Here is a 19,857-nt window from a genome sequence, read left to right on the forward strand (position 1 = left end):
TGTGTGTGTGTGTGTGTGTGTGTGTGTGTGTGTGTGTGTGTGTGTGTTTCCTTACCTGATGGAATGTAAGCCTTTTGAGTAGAGACTCTTTCTTGCTTTTTCTTTTCTTTTCCTTCCTCCCTCTCTACCTTCTCACTTTCCATTCACAAGGCGTGGTACTTAGCCACTTACCAAAGGGTTATTCGTTGACATTTTTTCTCTTCCTCTGTAGATTAAGTTTTATAACACAACTCTGATCTACCATAAGAGCCAATTCTTAGCCAGTAGTGCAGCTTCAGTAAAGTAAATATATCAGTCACTTACCTGGGAAACATTCACAATCGAATTGGTATTTTTGGAATAGTGGCTCCTTTACTTATGCTGCCTTTAGAATCAACAAGAAAACGTTGAACCCTGGTTCTTGTATCCTCCCTAACCTAGGTCTGACAGTTAAGTAGCGTCACTTAGAGAATATATGCGAGTTCCAAATACCCTGAACTCTTGTGGGTTGGGTGGGGTTGGGGTTGAGGTGACTACTGAACGGCAGGATCAAGTACATGGGCACTTGAGTGATTCTAGGAGCACTTTCTGATCAAAAAAAGAAGTTGTGGGAAGGGGCTTAAAGCGTAGTCTGAGTAATCTGTAGGTTCAAATCTGTAGTTTCTTTTCTGCCCCACTTTGCGAGTCAGCTCTTATTTGTGGTTTTTCTTCCATTTTAGGGTGGGTAAGACCTCACTCATGAACCAGTATGTGAACAAGAAATTCAGTAATCAGTACAAAGCAACAATAGGAGCAGACTTTCTGACGAAGGAAGTGATGGTGGATGACAGACTAGTGACGATGCAGGTAAAGCAACTTCACGTGTTACGGGTCTTTAGTGATGCCCTGCCCTCTCCTACTCCTGCCCGTGAGTAGCAAAAAGTAAGAGCAGTCCCTCTTGATTTTTCAAATCTCGCTACCAAAAGAGATCAAGAATGGCCTAAAACAGTTTACATCAGCACTTCTATCTTCTGATATAATTCTGATACTTAGAATGCTGGATACAGGATTTGCTTCTGCTCTAGTGTTTCTGCTAGTGATCTAGCTTAACTTGAAAGTGTTTTAAGGCCCTTTCGATCCCTCTAGAAAGAATTTGTTTGGTTAGCAATTGGACAGCACATTCCCAAGTGTGGGAAATTGAGAGCAGGTGACTTTCTTATCTGCGAGACAGTTTATCAGTCAGTCCTTCATGTTGTTTTGTGGATAAGTACAAAACTCTCTAGGCCAACTTTGGCATCGATCAGGGTCACCTCACTACATGATCCTCCATGATGAGGTTAGACTAGGTTACAAAAATACCTTAAAAACACTTTGTGATGGGATGGTAGGCCTATTTGAGATGTTTCCCATCACTTGGTAACCTGGTTCTAAGTGCTTCACATGATAAAAAAATCTCTCTTTCCTGCATGACTTGTGGGAAGTCACCTATTCCCAGTTTTTCTTGTGATTCGACATAGTTCTCCCTTTTGAAATTATTCTAGGCTCTCTTCATACTCTTTCACATCAAATCTTAATGTTTTGTTCTTGGTCATATCAGATCTACCAATCACCATGTACTTTGACTATCCCAAGATCCTTCTAGTTCTCTGCTCCTGATCTCTTCTTCTGCCCGATAGGTAACCTGTATGTGACCACTAGAGTACGTTACATTTGTGGCACAAGAGACTGTTTTCCAAAGATCATGTAGAGTTAGGACTTCAAAAGCGAGTATAGAACTACTAGTTCTTTTTCTCTCTGAGAAGTCTACTCTCATTCTTACAATGTTATGACAGGCGTCCTTAGGCTTTTAAGTTCTTAACACTCTTACTTTAAATCCTTTAAGCTGCTGCTTCTGCCTTCCTCGCTTGTAGTTATCCCACTTCATTGCTGTTGGGTTAGCTACATCTATATTCCATAACCATTATTTGTCCTGCAACTGGGTGTTTAGTACGGTTCCTGGCTAGTGGCGATGAGCCAGGTGTGTCATATATGATGAACTGATTTCTTTTAGTTTGTAGCTTGATGCTATATGTCTTTTAACTCTCCCCAGAACATGTTAACTCTTAATGACCTCTGAAGTCTGATTCAGTTCATCGTGGGTTTTTTGCCTAGGAGTGTGTACATTGGTGAAAAGTGTGCTAAGTAGCAGAACTTAGGCCCTTTCAGGTTTGGGCTTGTTTCGGTAGTCTGAAATAATATATGTAGGGCTAATGCTGAGTGGTATATGATTCGATTTTCATCAAGCTCATTTGTTTACAACATAATTAAATATAGTAGATGTTTGGTTTGGCAAAGGAACCAAGTTCTATTTGTTTTGGGGATGTTTTTTTGGCAAGGTAAGACAATGGACTGTATTTAGAAATAAAGTTAAACCCATGAATAAAAGCCATGCCATTATTGATGCCTTCTGACTAATGGTAAATAATAGTAATAAAATCCCTACCTTCTGCTCACCAGAATCATTAATGGGGAATTTCTCCCCCAAACACTAAAAGGAGGTACTCTGTATTTCCCATAGAAATGGGTACAGATATATCTGATTTCTTAGATGTAGAGTATTAATGTTGCTTCTGGAAACATGGAAATTTTCATAATTTTATCTAATCCATATTTTAGTGGTATACCAAACATCATAAGAGGTTACATCACATCCCTTTGTGTGAACTCAAGCCTGGTAGGCATTCTGGCAACGGTAGGTTAGTGGCAGAAGGGTAGATGAGAGAACTAGGGGGTTGTCCACAGGCCTTCCACAAAAATGAGGGGTTGCTTTTGCCTGGAAAACTGCAGTTATGACTTTATATCTAAAGCTATTTTGTCCTTTCCTCAGTGAAGCATGATCTGGCTGCCCCTGCCTAATGATCTGTGGACAGTGACTTTTCTCTTATAGTCATAGATGTTGCCTCCTTCCTGAGGACACATGTGCTGAGCATTGAGCTACTTGAACTAGGTTATTACATTCCAAAGATTGTGGGTTTTGTGTTTTAGTTTCCATTTATTTTCTCTTCTACCCCCAAAATCTCTCCCTCTCAAGGGCCATTACATTTGCAAATGTTGCTCATCCATTTTTCTGATTTGAAGTTCTTAATCACAGGGCCAGCTTTGATTTCTTCTGGGTGATGGTAATAGCAACAGTCATTTTGTGTTCTCCTTTCTTCTATGCCCCAACTATTTGTGTTGTACAATGTTCTGACAAATAACTGACAGATAAACCCTTTGTCTCCCAAAGATCTGGGACACAGCAGGGCAAGAACGATTTCAGTCCCTCGGTGTGGCCTTCTACAGAGGAGCAGACTGCTGCGTCCTGGTCTTTGATGTGACTGCCCCTAACACATTCAAAACTCTTGACAGCTGGAGAGATGAATTTCTCATCCAAGCCAGTCCCAGGGATCCTGAAAACTTCCCCTTTGTTGTATTGGGAAACAAGATTGACCTAGAAAACAGACAAGTAAGTGATGTGCCCTTCTCTCACTTAGAAGATGGGAAAAGCCTCAATTTTTGAATCTTTAAAAATGTACCATGTGAAATGTATATAGCAAACATGTGGATTAGAGGAATCACCTGAAGCAGCCAGACTTGGATAAAGGGCTTCATGCTTAGAGCACTGAAAGGTCTTGAGCCTTGCTTTTTACACTTGAGTGAAGTGGGGGCAGCACTTTAGAAGGAAAGGCTTCCCCTTTCTTCATGTGTCTAATAACTGGGCTTTTGCAGAAACCTGCCTAGGGATGAGCTGAGCTATAGCCTTTCTTTCTTGAATGTGGTGTGATACAAACACAAGAACACTGACTAATGAAAGTTAGGTTCTTGGACATGATCCCGCTCTTGGTGCTGGTTTATTAAAACCATCAGAGAAATGGCTCCCTATCTCCCATTAGCCTAAGATGGGAATTGCTTGCCAATTATTATCTGACAAGAATGATAGTAATTGGGGCAGCTAGGTGGCACAGTGGCTAGAGCACGGGCCTTCAGTCAGGAGGACCTGAGTTCAAATTCGGCCTCAGACACATAACATTCACTAGCTGTGTGACTCTGGGCAGGTCACTTAACCCCAATTGCCTCAGCAAAAAAAAAAAGAAGAAGAAGAAGAATGGTGGTAATTGTCCAAAGTAGAGTCAGTTCAGGAAGGGGGGGGGGGGAGGAAGTGAGCTTGGTAAATACTCAAGGAGCATCAAGCTTTTCTGGTTTTAACTAAATTCCATTCACGTCTTGATCTTATTGGTAGCCTCTCCTCCCACTGTTGTCCAGAGGCAGCTTTCTTTCCCACCGAGGCCATGCCAGGAGCATATGGCTATTCTGGAGCTTTAGGATGCTCATCAGTGGGCCTGAAATAACACTGGCAGTAAACAGACCCCCAGACCCTCTCAGCTTCCAGGGACCTCCTAAGGACATGAAGGCTGCTAGGCAGAAGATAGTTAACGGTAGTAGCTGGTGTAGAGTCTGTGTAAAATATCTTTTGTGGCCAATAGAACCTGATTAGGTATCATATAATAACTGATATAACTCATTAAAGCCACAAACTTTATTTGAGCTGCTAATACTCTCCCATACACCTTAGAAAAAACTGTAGTACTCCCAAAGTTTCAACTGATCTCCACAATAGGAGATTTGTTGGGTGCACTTTCTCTGTCTCCCACTCCTTTGCTCCCTCCTCTCTCATATCATGCATACATCCATCCATATGTAAGTGTTGAGCGTGTATTTTAATCTTTTAAATATAATTCAGAACCATTTATGAGACCAAAGCCTCATTTAGATCTTGCCTTTCCTCTGCTTCTGACAGGTTGGCACAAAACGAGCACAGGCCTGGTGCTACAGCAAAAATAACATCCCATACTTTGAGACCAGTGCCAAGGAAGCCATCAATGTGGAGCAGGCTTTCCAAACCATTGCACGAAATGCACTTAAACAGGTAAGTATCAGGGAACGATCTGTCTCCCTCTAGTGACTCTAACCACTGATCTGCCTGGGGATTGGCATTCTAGGCCTTTTGTATGGACAAAATGGTTGACGTAGCATTCCCACCCTTGAAACATAGTCTTACTGATTTTACTTTAATTGCTTTTTACCCGAATATCCTAAATGTTTCATCTATTATAATATGATAATGATAGATATTTTGACCTCATCACTTGATCAACCAAATTTGAACACCTACTACATATAAGGACCTGTAGAGGATACAAGAGTTTAGATATGTCCCCAGGCATGTCACCCAGGTTCACAATCTTGGAGTTTTTAACCCTCCCACCCCCCCAAATATCCAATTAGTAGCCAAATCTTGGACAGCTGTCTCGCCTTTCTCTCCGTTTACAGCATTTGTCCTGTATCAGTTTCATAGCAGTGGCCTCTTATTTTCCTGCCTTCCATTTTTACCCCCCTCTACTCCATCCTCCACACAGCTGCTGAATTAATGTTTCTAAGATGTAGAGCAGACCATCACCCCTGTATTTAAAAATCTGTAAAGGCTTCCTATTGCCTCTTCAGAGAATTCTTTACTTCTAAAGTCTGTGAATTTGGGTGGGGAAGTGGATACAGAATCACAGCTTTATTTTCACTAACTTCTAATTGAAATTTAGCATGTCTTTAAATTGTACATTTTTAAAAACACAAAAATTTTTCTGATAAGGGGTAGATAGGTTTCAGCGGACTGCCAGAAAGGTCTTTGACACACCTGAGTACAAGCTCCTTGGCTTGGCAACAAAGGCTTTTGCCCCCATATCCCTTCCACCTTGTAGAATTTACATGGTCTTAATTAAAACCATAGCTGAGCTGCTACTACCTCCTCCATAACAGGACTCCCACCCTGTTCCCACTCCCATTGTGCAGTGCCCCCTGCTTCCCGAGACTCCTTCATTGTCTGTATGTTGGGTTTGTAGGATATTAGCTTCTTGGGCAGCTAGGTGGCGCAGCGGATAGAGTACCTGCCCTGGATTCAGGAGGACCTGAGTTCAAATTCTGCCTCAGACATGTAACACTAGCTGTGTGACCCTGGGCAAGTCACTTAACCCCATTGCCCAGCCCCCCCCCCCAAAAAAAAAGGATATTAGCTTCTCGGGGGAGATCCAGTGTAGTTTTGTGTTTGGTATTTGTCTCTCCAATGCCTGCCAACTAGAATTGGGTGGTCTCTTACCCTCAGGAAGCTAAGAACGTAGTGGGGGGGGGACAAACAGCGTTATAGAGAAGAATAACAAAGAGAAAAGTGCTGTGGGGTAGGAGATCAAGATCATTTCTAGACACTTGGGGAAAATTCCACCCCTTCTGTTAAACTGCCAGCATACTGACACAGAAGTCATTGTTGTCTGTGTTAGTTGGGTTTTGACAGAGGTTACTGACGGTAGGTTCCTGAAAACAAATCTCCTCCCGCATGTAGTTGCCTTACTGTTATTTGGCTGCTTCTGCATCACTTTTCTTGTCCTTTGTCCCACACAGGAAACGGAGGTGGAACTGTACAATGAATTCCCGGAGCCCATCAAACTGGACAAGAACGACCGAGCAAAGGCTTCTGCTGAAAGCTGCAGCTGCTGAAGAGGCTGCGGGTAGAGCACAGAGCCCTTCACAAACGAATATCACACTTAGGCCTTCAGACACAAGCCCCCTCTCCTAGTCAAACAAACAAGAAATCAATTCTCCCATTTCCAGCTGCCAAAAAATGTCACCCAAATCTGCCACGAGCAAACATGATCCCATTTCTGTACACAGCTCCATGTCAGCCCCTCCACATCAGCTGTTCTGTACACTAGCAGGACCGGTCATTTGTGGAAAGAATTAGTTCTGATGTGGGCTTGACATTGGAAACATTTCCATTCATCCAGTGGAGAAAAACTGTTGACAGTTAATCTGTGTATAATTAGTTACCTGGTTTTTTAAACTGTCTCATTTTTTTCTTCCTCCTTGTGAAGGCTGCACCTGGGAAGGCTGGTTACCCATAGTTCATTGCAAGCTCACACCCAGTTTAACTAGGTGGAGTTTTGTATGTATCTGTTAATGCTTGTTACTTTTAACTAATCAGATCTTTTTACAGTATCCATTTATTATGTAATGCTTCTTAGGAAAAATCTTATAGTACATGTTAATATATGCAACCAATTAAAATGTATAAATTAGTGTAAGAAATTCTTGGATTATGTGTTTAAGTCCTGTAATGCAGGTATGTAGGATGAGGGGAGAACTTTGTTCTGGATTGCAGAGTGCTAGCAATACAGAATTTTGAAGTCCAGCTAGAGGCAGTATTCTGTACAGTAGAATCAAGAATTACGTAAGCCTTTTTATTGAAGACTTAAGAGCCAAAAAGCTTTTCATCTCCTTGGTGGGGGGAGGGGGGTTATCTAGTTACATTTCTGTGTCTAAATTTTCAAAAGGGTGATTGGCGTTACACATTGATGTGTGCAATGGATTAATGGAGACCATTTGCAGGTCTTAAAATTCTTCTTGTTTTTTCCCTGCTCCACATTTTAAAACCTCCACTGAATCAGCATTCTACGAAAGTAAAAAAGGAAAATCTACAGATCCGTTCTAGTGATTTTACCTTTGTTCTAGAAGGCGCTCCTTTCTGGGTTGTGGTATTCTTAGGCTAGAAAACTTGTTCCTCCTCCCTCTCCTCCTGCCCCAGTATTGCCCATATTACTGTTTCTTTGGTATGGAGAAATTTACAGTTTAGCTGCCCTCCCTAGTATCTGTTCCTGCATTGTAGCTTGCTTACATGGAGCACTTCTCCCTATTTTCCAGAGGTCTACATTCTAGGGTGTGGGCTGAGTTCTTCTGTAAAGAGATGAACGTGATGCCAATAAAATTTAACAAGAACAATGACCATCTTGTTTTTCCCTGTCTTTATTTCCACCACCACCTCTGGTCCAAGGAGCTAATAAAAATCACTTCAGCTAATTACTGAGCTACTTAACAATCCAAAAGATTTTCCAGGTCTCTGCAATTAGCAGTTCTGTCACTTCAACACACAAAGGATCTTCTCATTTCTGCTTCCCCCTCTCACCCCACTAAATAAACAAACAAGCAAGTAAGTTATTTTTAGGCTGATGTGGAAATAGTACATTATAGGAAATGACATTAATCTTGTTAGGGGATCAGATTCATGCTGAAATATTGATTATACTAAGCACAGATCCTCCCTGCCTTCATGGACTTGTAATGAAATGGGTATAGCACCTCAGGCCCATTGCTGGCAAATCTTGGGTTCCTAGCTTGCTGCTATCACCCAAATAATAAAAAGAACAGGAAAATTTTTGCCTGAGGTTTTGGCCTTTCTAATTTTCTACCATGTTTAGTGGAATCTCTTATACATATCCTGGTCTACAGTAGTCCAGTTCATTCAGTTAACATAACAGATGTTATGCATATGCTGAGGCTAAATTGAGATTTAATCTCTTCTTCCCTACCAGTCTCCTCTTGAATCCTGGGCTGAAACTTCAGGTCTTTAGAGGAATGGGACCTTTTTGTGTTTGGGCCAGTCTGCCGCCTCCCCCCCCCCCCCAAGTCTCTAGTCAGATGGTATTCATTGCATCAGTGACGTTTCCTTTGTCACCAGATCTTTGCTGGTTTGTCTGTAGGCGTCTGTGCTTAGTGTACTAGGCTTCCTTTTGATCATTGATTCTTCTAGAAGTCTGTATTCCTAGCCTTTCACTGTGAAGTGGCCTATACCAGAAGGTCTGTGTCCACGTCTGAGGTCACCAAATCACTTCTTTACCTTTTTTTCATTATGCAAATATCCATTTTGTTTATCTTGCTACCTGTAATATGGATTTCCTGCTTTGGGCTGACAGGTTAACAGCTATAGCATACTAACCTTTCTGAAGCCTGCCCTGGGCAACCTAAGTGTGAGACACACACACACTTTCTCTCTCTCTCTCTCTTCATGCTTTCTTTTAATGAAACAGCTCTGTTCTGTCCCAAGTAGAGAGATCTTGATGCTTCTGAATGTTTGTTTGGTGAGAGTGTGGATGTTGACATGGTTATGTAATACCATTGGTTGGACAGAAGAAAAAGAAGACTTCTCACATCCTATCTCTTAGTGACATCCATAAATTATTGTTCAGTTGAAGGGAAGAAGGGACCTGATGTTTCTGCCCCACTCTAACAAGCATTACATGGAATCAGGCCTGGGCTTCCTGACTCTGAATGGCTATTGAATGTCCTCTAAATGGCCAATATCATTTCCTTCATCTCTCTAATACCTGAAGACTGGATTCCCCACCTCTCTTCTCCCTTCCCCCAAAAAAGGCATTGCTTTTTCAGAAACAGTATCATTGAGCATTATTGTTCTAATTGTCCTTTCACTCATAGAAAACAATACTGGTTCGGGGAATGACAAGGCTAGAAGAGGGTTGGTCTAGATGACTGAACAGAAATCCAAATGAAACATTATTATTTTATTCTCTTCTTGTTAATATTCTAACAGATTATGTGAAATTTGGTCAAACCAGCCTTAGGCGGACGAAGGAGGAAGCTTCCAGGGCCTACTTGACCTTAGACTTATGAGCAGATATCACGAGGAGCTTATGTGTCTGAGGCTGGATTTGAATTTAGGTGTATTCTTGACTCCAAATCTAGCACTCTATCCTCTATGCCACCTAGCTGTCTCTAAATTATAAAATATAATAGTATATTATAAATACCAAGCCAGCTGGCATCCCCTAGGGTGAATTTCTGGGAAGTGTGCAAGCATGGAACATGTTCCAGTGAGTCACTTTGACCACTACTGAGGACGACTATACATGAAGGAAGCAGCAGGGGTGGAGGGATCCTTCAGGATGAGAAAGGCCACAGAAGTGGCATGGGCTCTGTATATTTGAAATGGTTGAGGGCAGCTAAGGTAATTGGTATTCTCAGCACTTTCCCATAAACTATCACTTGTTTCTGTTTCTTCCTCTCTTTGTAAATATTTCATTTCCTTCCCTTACACTTTGTCTACCATAAGGAGTTTAGTCTCTTTAGCACTGAGAACTTGAAAGACCTGAGATCTGGGGTTAGGATCTGACTTCTTTTTAGTGTTATAATAAAAACCCATTCTGGAAGTGTCCCCTATGTAAACCTTAACTAAGCACTGTATAAATATGAGTTGTTATGACTTAGCTTAATCTACCTGGCACAAAAAATGCATTTAGGCCACGTAGCTCAGACTTTTTTGGTGTCTTCCTTTTATGGCAACTGTCTTTTTCAAACATAACTCACCACTACCACATAGTGAGCCTTCCCTTATAGCAAGAACAGGTTAGTAAAACCAAGTGACAAATTAACCATACCTGACAGCATATGTAACATTTTTCAACCACAATCCCCAAATCTTTTTACTGAGAGGAAGGAAGTATGTTTGATCATCTCTTTTCCAGGATCAAGACTGACCATTCCAATTAAGATGAATGAAGCTGCCTTTCAGTGTTTTCACTTATATATCTGTCTACTGATTCGCCTTTTGTCGTTCTGAATCAGTTCATAAATCTTCCCATGTTTCTCCAAACTCCTCATTGTTTTAATTCCAATAGGCAGGCATTGTTCCATAGTGCACATAGAGCCAGCCTGGAATTCAAGAAAACTGGATTCAAATCCACCTCTGACAGACACTCCTGGCTTTGTCACCTTAAGCAAATCAGTGCCCCTGGCAGCCTGAAAGAGCTTGAGAGAAGGTACTGATCTGCATTGGAAAAGAAGCTCCCCATATGCAGGCAATCACAGATCCAGCAAAAGCGGGGGAGGAATGACATTGCATTAATATGCCACAACTTGGTGTTTCCACTTTTTTCCCCTGACAAAAAAGTCCTGTGAATATTCTGGTATATTGGCAGGTTATAGGCTTAAAGTTGGAAGGTGTTTTGGAGAGAGAGAGAGAGAGAAAGAGAGAGAGATCCACCACTCACCCTCCCTGCGGTCATTTAACCTTTGTTGTTTTGGGCCTCTTGGACACCCCTGTGACAGCATGTTTACTGTCCTACGGTGTCAGACCATGGGCTACTAGTGAATCACTCAGATGGTTGTCAGAATCAAATGGAGAACTTTCTGCATCTAGTTCCCTGGAACTCCCTCATTAGTCCTAGCTATGCCCCCCCAGCTGTCCTCCCTCTCCCCTCAGAAGCCCTTCAGATACTAGAAGATAGCTTTCCCAATTCCCTCACACACTCTCTTCTGCAGGTTAAACACTGCCATTTCCTTTTGTCCTTTCTTGTATGATGATTTCCAGAACTCTCAATCTACCCTCTGACAAGCTCTATTTTATCCAGATTCCAGACGCCAGTCCATCCTCACTGCTCTGGGGTCGACCTAATCCTGCAACTCTACTGAAGTTTAGGGTCTTCAGGAGAGGGATGTTTCTAGATGGAATAGAAAAAAGTCTAATCCATAGGATTTATTAAATTTGCCATTGGGCCAGGACTAAGCTATGATTGTGAACTATTCATTCAAATCTTTCCCTTTGAACTTGAGGGGAAACTTGTGTAACGGAAAGAGCATTAGACATGGGAGTTAGACCCAATTCAAGTCTGGACTGATATTAACTACATGAATTTTGACATTTGCTTTATTCATCTGTAGAATGGAGATAATTTGGGTGCTAATTCTTATGGTTCTTACACTACCTAAGTCACAAGATGATTGAGAAAAATCATTTGTCGGCCTAAAAAGTACGCTATAAATATGAGTCATGAATAGCATGGAAGAATGAAATATCAAGGCAGGGAGGAGTTTTTTCAGTTCAACCAAAGTTCAGAGCAGAGAAAGCCAACCTTGAGAGGAGATGCAGTGTAGTTTACATCAGAACTTTGATGATTGAAAGCAAGGTCCTCCCTGCAGACATTAAGTAGAGCCATCATAATCTCCTGGAGCCTGAAGTACCTTCCTCACAGTATGGTTGTGAGCAAAGCTTAAGACACCACAGAAATGGGTAACTGCTGAAGTTGCCATCAGATGAGGGAACTGAGACCTAACTTGCCCACAGTTACACAGTTAACTTAAGGATCTGTGACTCACAGAATGTCATCTCAGAAAAATCAAAAACACATACAGAATGCCAATAATGACTTGCCCACAAGAAGTGGCATAAGACATGTACAACGAAAGAAGGCTGGACCCAAGTGCCAGTGATGTAAACAGAATTCGTGTCTGTGTTGGGAGTGGGAGCTACATGTACAGAAGAGCCAGGGCAAGAATCACACAAGACAGAAAGGTATGAATAGAGTTTAGTTTCTACCTAGGGGCAATGGTCACAGAAGTGACTCTGCCTTACAGCTAAGTTTTATCCACAAGTGGAGTGGGATGCCTCAGGAGCTAGTGGGATTCCCCTGCCACTGGAGCTCTTGGGCAGACTGGCCAGGTGCCCACTGGCTGAGTGTAACTAGAAAGTAAGCTCCTGAGGGCAGGGACTATCTCACTTTCTTAAGTGCTCTATTCCCGGTGTTTAATCATTTCTTTAATTAAGTGAATTGGAATGCCCACTAAGGTGTTCTACAACTCAGATTCTGTAAACCCCAGGCTCCTTCTACCTGTTGAAGCTGTGCCCAGATGGCAGTTGGGGCTGCGGTCTCGTTCTCTGCCCCAGGGCCCCAGTGGGGTTTGTTCTTTCTCTTCCATCCTGGGGAAGCTGCTCAGTCTCAGAATCCTGAGCCGGGGCTCCCCAGGCTGAAAGAATGGGGGTGGGGGAAGGGAACTGGCAGCTCCTGCATCCCGGGAAAGGCAGAAGAATAGCCAAGGGCTGCAGAAAGCAACACACCCTGCACAGCGTCTGTGGTGTAGTCATGGTGACAGTGACATCAAAAGGCCAGGAGCCTGGGTTTCCTCCACAGCCTCGTTATCCTCGACCAAATCTGCTCCCAGCCCCCTGTTCAGCTCAGCTCAGCACTCCACATCTGAGGCTGTGCATCCCCCACGGTGCCAGGTGTGCCCGCAGAGGGGGATGGGGGGCAGAGCCAAACGAGACAACCCGGCCCCAGAGCCACAGCGAGGAGAAACCTCCCCCCACCTGAGCTATGTGTGTTGGTGCTGACTAGCTTCCCTTACTGGGGGGGACTAAAGAATGCACAGGGAGGGAACTTAAAACCAGCACAGTGCAACCTTGTTTTACCAACCAAGGAGAAACTTGAGGAAGGCCTACCTGTCTGTAGAGGTGAAATGACTTCTCCAAATTGCCACAAGCTGTTAAGTGACTCAGGCCTGGCTTCCACATGCCTTCAGTCTGATTGCAGCCCCTTCATTCTCCTGAAATCTCTCTCCTCTCTGACCTCTAAGCCCTGTTTGACCTGACCACGACCTCCTCTCAGATACTCTCTTCTCCTTCGGCTTCCTCACTCTCTTCTTTAGCTGTTTGCACCTTTGCTGGTGCATTCTCTATTTCTCACCCCTGAAGCCTGAATGTTCTACACCTCCCCCGCCTCCCCCACCTCAAGACAGTCATGGGCACTGCTCTATATTCTCTCTCCCAGGGTGCTCTCTATTGAGAGCATAGTTTAAAGAACAGCCTTGGGGCAGCTAGTTGGCACAGTGGATAGAGAGCACCAGCCCTGGAGTCAGCAGGACTGAGCTCAAATCTAACCTCAGACATGTAACACTTACTAGCTGTGTGACCCTGGGCAAGTCACTTAACCCCACTGCCTAGCAAAAAAAATTAATAATAATAAAAAGAATAGCCTCTATTGAGATGAAGCCCTAATCCCTTTTCTGAACTGCTGAACTACAATCCCCATTTCCAACTGCCTGCTGGATGACTCTCCCAACTGCAGTATCCTGTTGGTGTCACAAACCCACAGAACTGAACCCTGACTAATGTGGGAAACTTGGCCTCTGGACTTGGTCCTTAGGTTATTATGTTCCTAATACCTTTATGTTAGAAAAGAGAAGAAAGAAGGATCCTGCTATGATTGATCCTTTTCATCCCCATTCAATTTATATTTCACTCTCCCAAATATAGTAAAGGACATCTTGAGGATATGAAGGTGCAATGGAGGTACTGATTTTCAATTGATTGGTTTTACATTGATCAAACACTGATTTTTCTCCCCTATTGAAGTACAGATAGGAATGGGCAAATACCCAAAAGGAGTTAAATTATAAAGATACTGGTAGGAAGGGTTATCACTTTATGGAATGTGAATAAATTTCTCCTTATTGAACTGGAAGGGGCAACTGCCATTGATTGGGCAGGGGCAGTAGCCAAGCCCTTTAGGGGCCGAAGCTCACAAGTGAGTCCAGGCAGGGAATAGCTCTGGGGAGTGTAACCCCTGGGCCTGGGTGGGTGGGCAGCATCTCCCACTCCCCAATCAGCCAGGGTGTGAAGCAGCAGGGCAACTCAGCCAGTAGGACACACTGCATTGACAAGTTATTCAGACTGAGGGAGTTCTGAGACACACACTGTCCAAGGAAGAAGCAGTTTGAAGGATATGCAGAGGGCAAGAGAAAAGAGAGGACTTTGGATTCCAGGAAGAACTAGGCCTAGCAAGTGAGCTGAAGACTTCAAGGAAAGGAAGGCTGTGGAGCCTCTGGGATGCCAGAGACATGAGTCATCCTGGCCCTTTGTGTTCCCTCAGCACCGCTGACCTCTCAGTTTTTGTCTCTTCTCTCCAGTAGTTGTGGAAGAGTGTGCCCAGGTTTCTAAGGTCAGTGTTTTGGAGCTACTGGTTTTACTATTATCTGACTGTTAAGAATAATCTCATGGGTGGTCCAGACCCCTCCCCACACACATACCTTAGAACCTGTGAGAGAGCTGTAGTCGTCCAGAGAGCATCCCAGAGAGATTGCCAAAAATGGAACATGCAGATTGTCCACTGATTTTTTTCTCTCTCCATGAACCGGCCCATCTTTTTCTGTGGTATCCTTTAACCGCTGTGTCTCCTGCTTAATGTACATCTTCATTGTTCTTTGAATGATCCTTCCCTTCAGTTCCGTGATTCAGCCATAAGAGAGCTGATGTATATTGTTTAAAAGTTGGGCCTTTGTTTGGGGGAGGAGCTTGGGATGAGAACTCTGTAATTTCCCAAAGGTATCCTAGCCAGCAGGCTCCCTTCTGTTCAGTTCTAGGCCCACCTCATTTTTCATTTGCAGTGTCTGTCCACCATGTCCCTACAGATCCAACCAGGCCCTCTACTCGTTCATCCAGTGGACAAAGATAACAGAGACAACCTTGTTTGACGACCATGATCAGCAGAGCCCAAGTCAGAGAAGCTTCATCATGGATGGGCGAAGTCCTCCAGGTGTTCCTGTTTGTGGATGAGATGCTGATATCTAGCCCTAGAACATCTGGGAGGCCTCCTAGGTGAGCCCTCTAATCAAAAATTTCCCCCTCCTCACAGCAAAACTGGTCTCCCAAACAAGAAATCCCTAAAACTTCCTCCAGACCATTCTGTTTGCCAGCACATTTCCCTTTACATTTCAGATGGTTCCACCTTCTTAGTTTTAGCAGGCCTGAGCCATCACTTTAAAGTTCCCTCGGACTTACAAGTCAAGATCATTTTAAAAATTACTTTTCCCCTTTCTGCCTCAATCTTCCACAAAACAAACAAAAACCCAGGACACAATGCAGCTGCAGGTGACTTCGCATTCTTCTTCTCCAGAACAACCCGTCCTTCACTAGGTGGCTCCAAACTCCCTCGTTTCAATCAAGTATTTCATTCAGCTCCCCAAGAGCAAGATGCTAGGCAGAAATTCCAAGAGAAACAGTCTCTAGCCTCCAGCTAGGGACACAAAACAGTTGGATGACAGTACATTGTCTTTGCCTTCTCTTATTCCCCAACCTGTCACCTCCCTTTCCTTTTCTTAAATTCATTTGATCAATGGTCCACTTATATACTTTAATTCAATAAATGGCAGTTGATTTGGTATAGTAGATTTGAGTCAAAGGACTTGAGTACCTACTATGTGCAACTTGTTGAGTATGCAAAGATGAAAGTCACAGTCATGTCCTGAGTTCCTGATCTATGGAGGAGGAGAGGTGAGTGGATGCAACAGGCATAATGACTGTACAAGGTAGAAGGTGATACTATTAAGTAAAATGGTGTCAGAAAACTTGAGGGGCAAGAGATCCTTTGGATTGCTAAAAAATGTCATGGAGAAATCCAGCACCTGAGCTGGGCCTTGAAATAGAGATGTGGAGGGAGTGCATTTCCAGGGGTGGGAGCTGAACTGATGGGGTTATGGGCTCTGGGGATCCCCCCCCCCCCGCAAAAAAGGAGAGCTTGGGGATTGGTAGCGCTCCCATTTTCTCCATCTCTCTCCCGGATGCCTCAGACAAACAGGATCTGAGTTCAGGGGCTAGGTTCCTGGAATTCATGGGAATATTCAAAGGGGGAGGGGTCTAGAGTCCATACCCCTTCAGAACCACAGAAACAAAGGCCGGGAGAAGGGAGAGTGAGCAGAAAAAGCCTGGGAATAGCAAGTGGCCCAATCTGCCTGGAAATTGCATGAAAAGGGACTGTAAGATACAAGGGGGAAAAGAAAGGCTGGGCCCAGATTGTGGGGGTCCTTAATGAGAATAATAACCAGTTATTAAATTAGGATTGAGGTTTTTTCCTGGTTATTTCCTCATTCAGGGAACAGCCCTTATAACCCTCCAAGAACATTCTCCATCTTGGGTGGGACCCCATCCAACTTGGAGAGCTTATTTCTGATTAAAGTGTAAAGAGAACCTAAACTAGGTGAATTCTGGCCCTAAAAAGCATTAGTCTCACAACCTTAAAACCCCATTGTTCAACTTAATGGTCTGGGTGGAAAAAGATTCTTTTGTCTGGAGTGCCGGAGGCCAAGTCCCACGATCTCATCAAGTTCGCCAAAACAGAAGCTGAAGACTTTTAGCCTTCCTCCTCATTAATACGTCCACCCCCCTCACTGATTGTTCACCAATCAGGGCACTCACTTTTCCAGAGGTACTTAGGCATTTGACGATCCTTACAATTCCATACCAGGAGAAACCACTGATCATCAATTTATTATTTGCTAGCCTAATGAATAAATTGATTATTAATTACCCAGAAACTCTGTCTCTTGGACTTTTCTTTCGTCTCATTATTGAGCACCAAGTTACAGCATTGATTTTAACCCGTTGAAGCAGGGGAATGACCTAAGTTGGGTCTGTGTATCAGGAAGATGACTGGCAGCTGGGTCAAGATGGACTCTAGGGAAGGGGACTAGAGGCAGAGAGAGGTTAGGAGGCTGGTGTTAATAGTCAAGGAGAGAGACGGGAAGTCTGAAATAAGATGGTGGCAGTGTGAGTGGAGAGGAGGAGACTCCCACTCCTGCCCTCACCCCAGTGGGGTACGGGCCCAAGCTAAGACCTTTGCCCCTCACCCCAAAAAGAATTTGGGTCCCATTTGTCTAAGGGATTCTCCTGGAATTCTCCCACTTGATCGAGAAGGTCTCTGGCGTTCCCCTGAGGCTATAATCCTATCAACTGGCCTTTCATTATCGCCTACGCTCCGATCTTCCTACTCTGTTACTCTTAACCTAGCTAAACCCTCCATTGTCTTACCTCCCAATTACCTGGCCACTTCCCACCCTTAATCCTATCTAGACCTATCTAATCCTATCTAGATTTTCCCTCGGCCACGTGGTCCAGGTCGCTGTCCCTGGTGTTCTATTACCTCTCAGTCCCCGCAGATTACTTGGCCACCCCTAGATCCCTCCCAAAGTCTTTCTGTATATAAGGTCTTTCCTGTCTCTGTTCAGGTGCTCAGATTCCTTAAGAACCTAGCCAGTAGCTCACAAATGTTCAGATTCATTAAGTGTCCGGACAACATGTCGGAACTTTAATAAACCTTGTCTCTGGCTGAAAGAAGGTTGGGTCGAATTCATGTAGGCAGAACCCACTTGTTGTGATTTTGGGGTCCCAGCGCCCTAAACCTCTAGACCTCGTCAACCCTGGCTTGGAAACATGCCCTTCCTCTGCAGCCGGTCCATGTTCTCCCCTCTTCCTCCTCTCCATAATTTGGAATTCAACAGGATTTTATTAAGGGAGAAAAAAGCCCTTTCCTCCTCTCCTGGTAGTGAAGTTTAATTTTACACAAACAACTCTGTAAAGCAGAGTGGAAAGTCAGGAGACATGAATTCCAGTGCCCACTCTGATACTGACTATGTAACTACAAGTAGTAGCAAGAGTAGGATTTACTTCCCATAGTGGTTAAGAAGAAAATGCTTTGAAAATCAATGGAAAGACCATGACTGGGGTCAGAAGACCTGGGTTCAAATCTATCTCTGCTTAAAATTACCTGTGTGACCTTGGGCAAGTCATCTGACCTCCCTCACCCTCAGTTTCCTCATCTGTAAAATGCAGAGAGGGACCTCTAAAATCCCTTCTACATCTGTAATCCTTAAAGTACTACACACATGTGGGTCGTTATCCTATGAAGTTTCTCTAGCTTTTTCTAATCTAGATGTTATGGAATATAATTTTACCAAACTTGTGAACATTCACAGTGACAGGAAATTTTATGGGAGAACCAATGAGGGGCTCCTGACTTTATAAAATGAGCACCATAGGATAACAGATTTGGAGCTGGTAAGGACTTCTGAGGCCACTGAATTCACCCCGTTCCTTTTACAGATGTCTGTGTAAAGTCATCTTCCCATCCTATTGAATCACCCACCTGGCTTTCCTTTCTCTATTCTTTCTACCTCCAAGAAACTTTTTCCTACAGACTCATAGAGCTCCTAAAAAGCTAAACTGAAAAAGATAAACCAAGCCAATTTTTTCTTGTCATTGTTGAAAATAGATGCCATAAATATCCTGTCAGTGGAAAGTTGGGTTGCCATTTTAATTCAGTAACAGATTAAATGCACATTTCTTTTAAAGAGGAAAAGAAGGAAGAAAAAGATGCTATATCCTAAATCCAGGGAGAAAGCTTGGATGCCTGACACTGCTCTTCCCACAGACTGTCATTGATGAACCCAGTAGAATTTGCTAATTAAGAAACATGCATGGTCTTTTTCCTCGCATGAGAATGTGTTCCTATAATAGATGCTGTATTTTCTGCATAATATAGAGTCAGAGCCACTCAAGTGCTCCCATCTTTGGTTCTAAGAGGGAAAAAATAGGCTACCAAGGGCCCAGGTTCAGAGGGACCTTGAACATTTTTTTTAGAGCCTAGGACCTTGTATGTAAGGTTCTGACAGGCCTGGGGTTTTGGTTTTTTGTTTTCCCTTCTATCAAGTTATTCAACTATTGTGTGATGTCAGGGGAAGGGAGAAAGAAAGGTTGTAACTGTGGTGGCAAAAGCAAAGCATTCCCTGTTTGCTAGAGTTCTAATAAGAGCAAGTAGGTCTATTCCATTACTATAGGCTTTCCATCCCATTTATGTCTTAAGATAAATAGGTAAGAAAGGAAGCAATTTGGTTTGGAGCCGGAGATCTCCAAGTAGGAGTACTATGTCATCCGAAGGAGAGTTGGATAGCTGGGGACTCCCTGGGGGTTCCTTCAGAGGCCCCACCAGCACTGTGGGTCCCTTTGATCGTTCTTCTAAAGCTCCTCTGTCTTTAATGTTTCTTTTGATAGATTCAGTCCCTTCTGAAGCCCAGGAGGAGGAGAAGGGAAGCACTTGGTCCACAGTTGTGTAGGCCTTTAGAGAAGAAGACGGGCCTTGATCTCTCTATTAAGGAGTCCTCTGTCTCATTCCCACTTCCCTATAGGCTTCACATCCAGAAGTCCTGGGCATCATCTTGCCTCTCAGAGGCAAAATTATTTGCTTTCATTTCATTATTCCTTTGTGGAAAGAACAGCCCAACAACATAGTACTATGAGGAGGTTTCCAAAGGGACTGCTGATGAAGGAAGACACCCAAACACTACCACTCACTCCAAGATCTCAGGTTCCCATTGCTACCAAACAGTGAAAATTGTAGGATGTGTTTGGGTGGAGGGAACGCCATTCTTTGCATCTTCACTCAA

General features: G+C 43.5%; 1 protein-coding gene across 2 annotated transcripts in view; it reads left to right on the top strand.

The window, feature by feature from the left end:
* Positions 1–7,801, top strand: part of RAB7A (RAB7A, member RAS oncogene family) — a 51,401-nt gene extending 43,600 nt beyond the window's left edge. For both annotated transcript variants that reach the window (XM_027863825.1, XM_027863824.1), the window contains 4 exons: positions 699–825; positions 3,224–3,442; positions 4,775–4,903; positions 6,424–7,801. In XM_027863825.1, the coding sequence (XP_027719626.1) occupies positions 699–825; positions 3,224–3,442; positions 4,775–4,903; positions 6,424–6,519 (571 nt within the window). In that variant the 3' untranslated portion in view covers positions 6,520–7,801. The remainder of the gene's footprint in view (positions 1–698; positions 826–3,223; positions 3,443–4,774; positions 4,904–6,423) is intronic.
* Positions 7,802–19,857: the final 12,056 nt, after the last annotated feature.

This window comes from Vombatus ursinus, unplaced genomic scaffold, assembly GCF_900497805.2.
Source record: "Vombatus ursinus unplaced genomic scaffold, bare-nosed wombat genome assembly UNPS02014773.1, whole genome shotgun sequence".
NCBI lineage: Eukaryota > Metazoa > Chordata > Mammalia > Diprotodontia > Vombatidae > Vombatus > Vombatus ursinus.